This window comes from Nerophis lumbriciformis, linkage group LG01 (genome assembly GCF_033978685.3).
Source record: "Nerophis lumbriciformis linkage group LG01, RoL_Nlum_v2.1, whole genome shotgun sequence".
In the NCBI taxonomy this organism is placed as follows: domain Eukaryota; kingdom Metazoa; phylum Chordata; class Actinopteri; order Syngnathiformes; family Syngnathidae; genus Nerophis; species Nerophis lumbriciformis.
Genome location: NC_084548.2, coordinates 76,683,755 through 76,687,390, shown reverse-complemented (window position 1 = coordinate 76,687,390; position 3,636 = coordinate 76,683,755). Strand labels below are relative to the sequence as shown.

The window sequence follows — 3,636 nt, the reverse complement described above, 5'->3', positions numbered from 1 at the left end:
GTACTGTACTGTGCAATCTACTAATAAAAGTTTCAATCAATCAATCAATCAGACCTTGGTATGTGACACATGCTAGCGTTGCATGCTAACTTTTTTGGCTAATTTTACACTGTTTTCCTCAAATTCTGCCGCCATACCACTTAGAGACATATCACCTGGTAGGTGCACATGCTGCCTGTTAGCATGTGAATGTTAGCACGCTAGCTTTCTTGGGGTAATTTTGCAACCGTTTACCCCAGATTAATATTACGTGGTATGTGACACATGCTAACTGCTAGCATGCTAACGTTAACATACTAGTACATTTGATGTGTTCCATGCTAAAATTTTAGGCTACTTCTTTGGCTAATTTTGTACGGGTACACCTGCAACTCACGGATTCGTCTTATAAAAATACGCAGGATTCCACCGTCCCCCGGCCAGAGTTTCAGAGCACAGACAGCAGGCCCATCAAAATTTCCGTCTGAATTTTCTAGTTTGTTGTTAAATGTCTCCATGGACTGGCTGCACCTAATATATCTGACCTACTTATTTTGCATAGCCCGGTCAGAGCTCTAAGGTCATCTGCCCAATGCTTTTTTAGAATGTCCAAGGTGGAGACTGAAGACTTGAGAAGATAGGGCTTTTGCGGAAGCAGGCTCTAGACTCTGGAACGCTCTCCCTCTGAATCTCAGAGTGACAACATCTCTCCATACTTTTAAATCTCCTTTAAAAACTCACTTATTTGCGCTGACGTTTAACAAAAGTTGGGCTGGCCATATGTATGGACATTTTTATTGTTTTCTTTTGATCTATGTTTAACTGCGTTATATATATGTCATGTTCTGGACTTGTTGTGATTTTTATTATTATTTGTAATCTTTTACCTTTCTATTTTAATCTTTACAGAACTTTGGAGCAGTAGTCTGTTTTAAAAATTGTGCAATATAAATAAATCTACCTTGACTCTGACCTAAGGTATCTTTTGTTCCTTTGGCCATAAGACCTTACAACAGACCTGTGGTGTGTATTTCTGGTCTTGTCATCCTCGTTTGCACAGAAGGGCGACACGGCAGTGCAACTGGATCAAAAGAGACGCCGCAGACGCTTTACTGAACCAAAAGTTGCTTTATTACAAGTTCCTGGAGGAGATCAGGTCAAGAGAATGAGGCACTGCTAACTTGGAGAAGCCAAACCATCAGTTTTATATTCCTCCTTATTGTCTCTGTGTGTGCGTGCTAAGTCAGGAGAGCACATCCTGACTATAAAAGGAGATGTTCGTATGTATGTGTCTGGAAAACGTCATAACTTAAATGTTGGCGTTGAGCTAGACAGGTAGTCTCTTCTCAGGATAGGGCTATCACTTTTGCATTAGGGCTTTTTTCCTACGAGAAGTGATCCAATCCACCTGCGAATATCAAACTAAGGGGCCTTATCTTATTATGTGCTCAGATTGAAATACCACTGTTCACTTAAACTTGGTGGTTTGCTTTCTCCAAGATGAACGTTCACCATATGCAAAACATGAGTTAATGAATTCACTTCAGCTCTCTGAGCTATGTGCCCTTTGTTGGTGTCTTTGAGAATTGTGTATTTATTCTTGTTGGTATGAATGGATGTTTTTCTGCTACTGGACACCTGAATTTCCCCTATGGAGGGTCAATAAAGTATCTATCTATCTAAAAAAGTAAGAACGGCACAAATGGGTAAGAGCAGTAGATGAACATCATTGATGAATGAATGACTGCATGAGTCTACAACACAAAATACATTTTTCAATGCAAGAGACCCATTTAATAATAGATGATGGTTAACGTCAGGTTATTGCTTTTACAAGGTAGACACCTTATGCTTGCGCCATTCGTAAAACGGCTTCATTCGTGTATGTAGAAAATCAGACCCAAAGACATATTTTGATATAGACAGGTTCCTTTATTTAGTAGAGAGATGATCTATCTGTTTGTTTGATGAACGTTCAACAACTGCACAGTGTAGAACAAGAAAATACCCAGAAACACAAGGACACCACTAAAGATTACCACTGTCTCTTTACAGTCATTGTGACGAGTAAAGGACAGTTATAGAAGATATGAGGATACAAGTTATGATTAGCGATTATTTACAGAGCGCCTCTCTGATGCAAACGTATGGCTCGTCGTCACCACATGGCTCTCCTTTCCATTGCCCTGCAGAAAAAAAAATAGACATTATTTTTAGGACAATCAATACATTTAAACGCAAGTAAATTTGATTGACTGGTTTTACCATCATTAGCGGTTTCAATCACCACACACTTGTCACTGCCAGAAGCTGCCCCAGTGGCAAAGTTCTCATAGACAAAGGGGGTGCCATCAGTCCAAAGGTAGTTTTCGGACTGGAAGTCAAAGTTACACGTGAATGAATCACTCCTGCATGCAATTTCATCGACGGCTTGTTTGACATGGTGCTACGGAATGGTCTGGAAACGCAGACTCCTTCCTTTACGTTCTAGTCTAGAGGACACATTCATTGCCAATGAATCCTTCTACCGAGCACCAACCACACTGGTGGGGTCTCTCACCTTAAGGGCATCATGGAGTCCAATCCAGGCTTCATCCCCACCACCTTTCTTAACCAGTTGAAAAACGACCGCATTTTCTACGGGGGTGCGGATTGAGCCCAGATTCCCACCAATCAGGTTACAGATCCTCTAAAAGTAGAAAGAGTGCAACATATGGGTCATTTCCAACAGATAGTGACGTTTGGTAATCAACATGGATCACTGGGTTTGGTATCATCCTACCTCTGCATCTGAAAAAGTCCTTTTCTCTGCTTTGTAGATGTAACAATGTTCATCCTTCTGAGTCCAGCCAGTAGGACAGCAAACTACCGCCACATTATTTTAGGGAGGGAAAGCAACAGAACATAAGTAACTGTACATTCAAAAGTGTCATCGGGTCATATTTACCCACCTTCCTTTTTGGGCGCAGGCACCTTGGTAGAAGGAAAAAAAGGCAACAATATTGAATATGTTTTTTTTTCAAGCCATCAGGTGAAATTTGGACTCACAACTGCGGTCAAAGCTCCACCGATCCCGCAAAGGAGGAACAACACACGGAGAGAAAATGCCATCTGTGCAACGGTAGACAAGCGCTGTGATTGAGAAGTAAGTAAGATGTGAGGTGGTGTGGCGTTACCTTGGTGGTGGTGATGATGCCTGATGCTGAGGACCTCTAAGAGCCATCCTTATATACGCTGGCTTGACGCAGCCCTGGAATGTTCTGTATGTCAATTATGTGACACATGTCTGCAACGGGAATTTACTGAAAGGAAAAAAAAAGCCACAAGTTGACACAACTAATTACGCTAATGAGTTCCAGTCCTTCCAGAAAGTTGTGGCAAACGTTTTTTTTTTCTCCTCCGGTAACTTTGAATCAAGGTGTGATTGAATCCGTTCGTTTGAAGTGTTCCTCGTGACATTGACCTCCAAAATCACAGGATTTCAAAAACGACTCCGCAAAGACTTCAAAATAGACGCGAGATATCCTGGATAAATCCAAGTAAAAGGGGACTTTTGATGATTTTGAAACACCTTTTATAACTCGTCTTTGAAGTTTGTCTTCTAGATTATTGATTGTTTCCAGAGGTGGGTAGAGTAGCCAGAAATTGTACTCAAGT

The 3,636-nt window shown here is 41.2% G+C and overlaps 1 protein-coding gene across 1 annotated transcript; it reads right to left on the bottom strand.

Annotated features, from left to right (window-relative positions):
- Positions 1-2,011: 2,011 nt before the first annotated feature.
- LOC133614630 (lithostathine-1-alpha-like) lies at positions 2,012-3,348 on the bottom strand. Its single transcript, XM_061972762.1, has 7 exons — positions 3,156-3,348; positions 3,028-3,090; positions 2,931-2,952; positions 2,762-2,844; positions 2,540-2,668; positions 2,245-2,353; positions 2,012-2,165 (listed from the first exon to the last, which is right to left on the bottom strand). The coding sequence occupies exons 2-7, from the start codon at positions 3,088-3,090 to the stop codon at positions 2,095-2,097; spliced, it is 477 nt and encodes a 158-aa protein (XP_061828746.1). The 5' UTR covers positions 3,156-3,348; the 3' UTR covers positions 2,012-2,094.
- Positions 3,349-3,636: the final 288 nt, after the last annotated feature.

Coding starts and splice junctions, on each gene's coding strand:
- LOC133614630 (XM_061972762.1), bottom strand. CDS start 3,090: ATGGCATTTTCTCTCCGTGTGTTGTTCCTCCTTTGCGGGATCGGTGGA. Junction 2,953..3,027: donor GTGGAGCTTTGACCGCAGTT/GTGAGTCCAAAT, acceptor CCTTCTACCAAG/GTGCCTGCGCCCAAAAAGGA. Junction 2,669..2,761: donor GGACTTTTTCAGATGCAGAG/GTAGGATGATAC, acceptor TTCTACTTTTAG/AGGATCTGTAACCTGATTGG.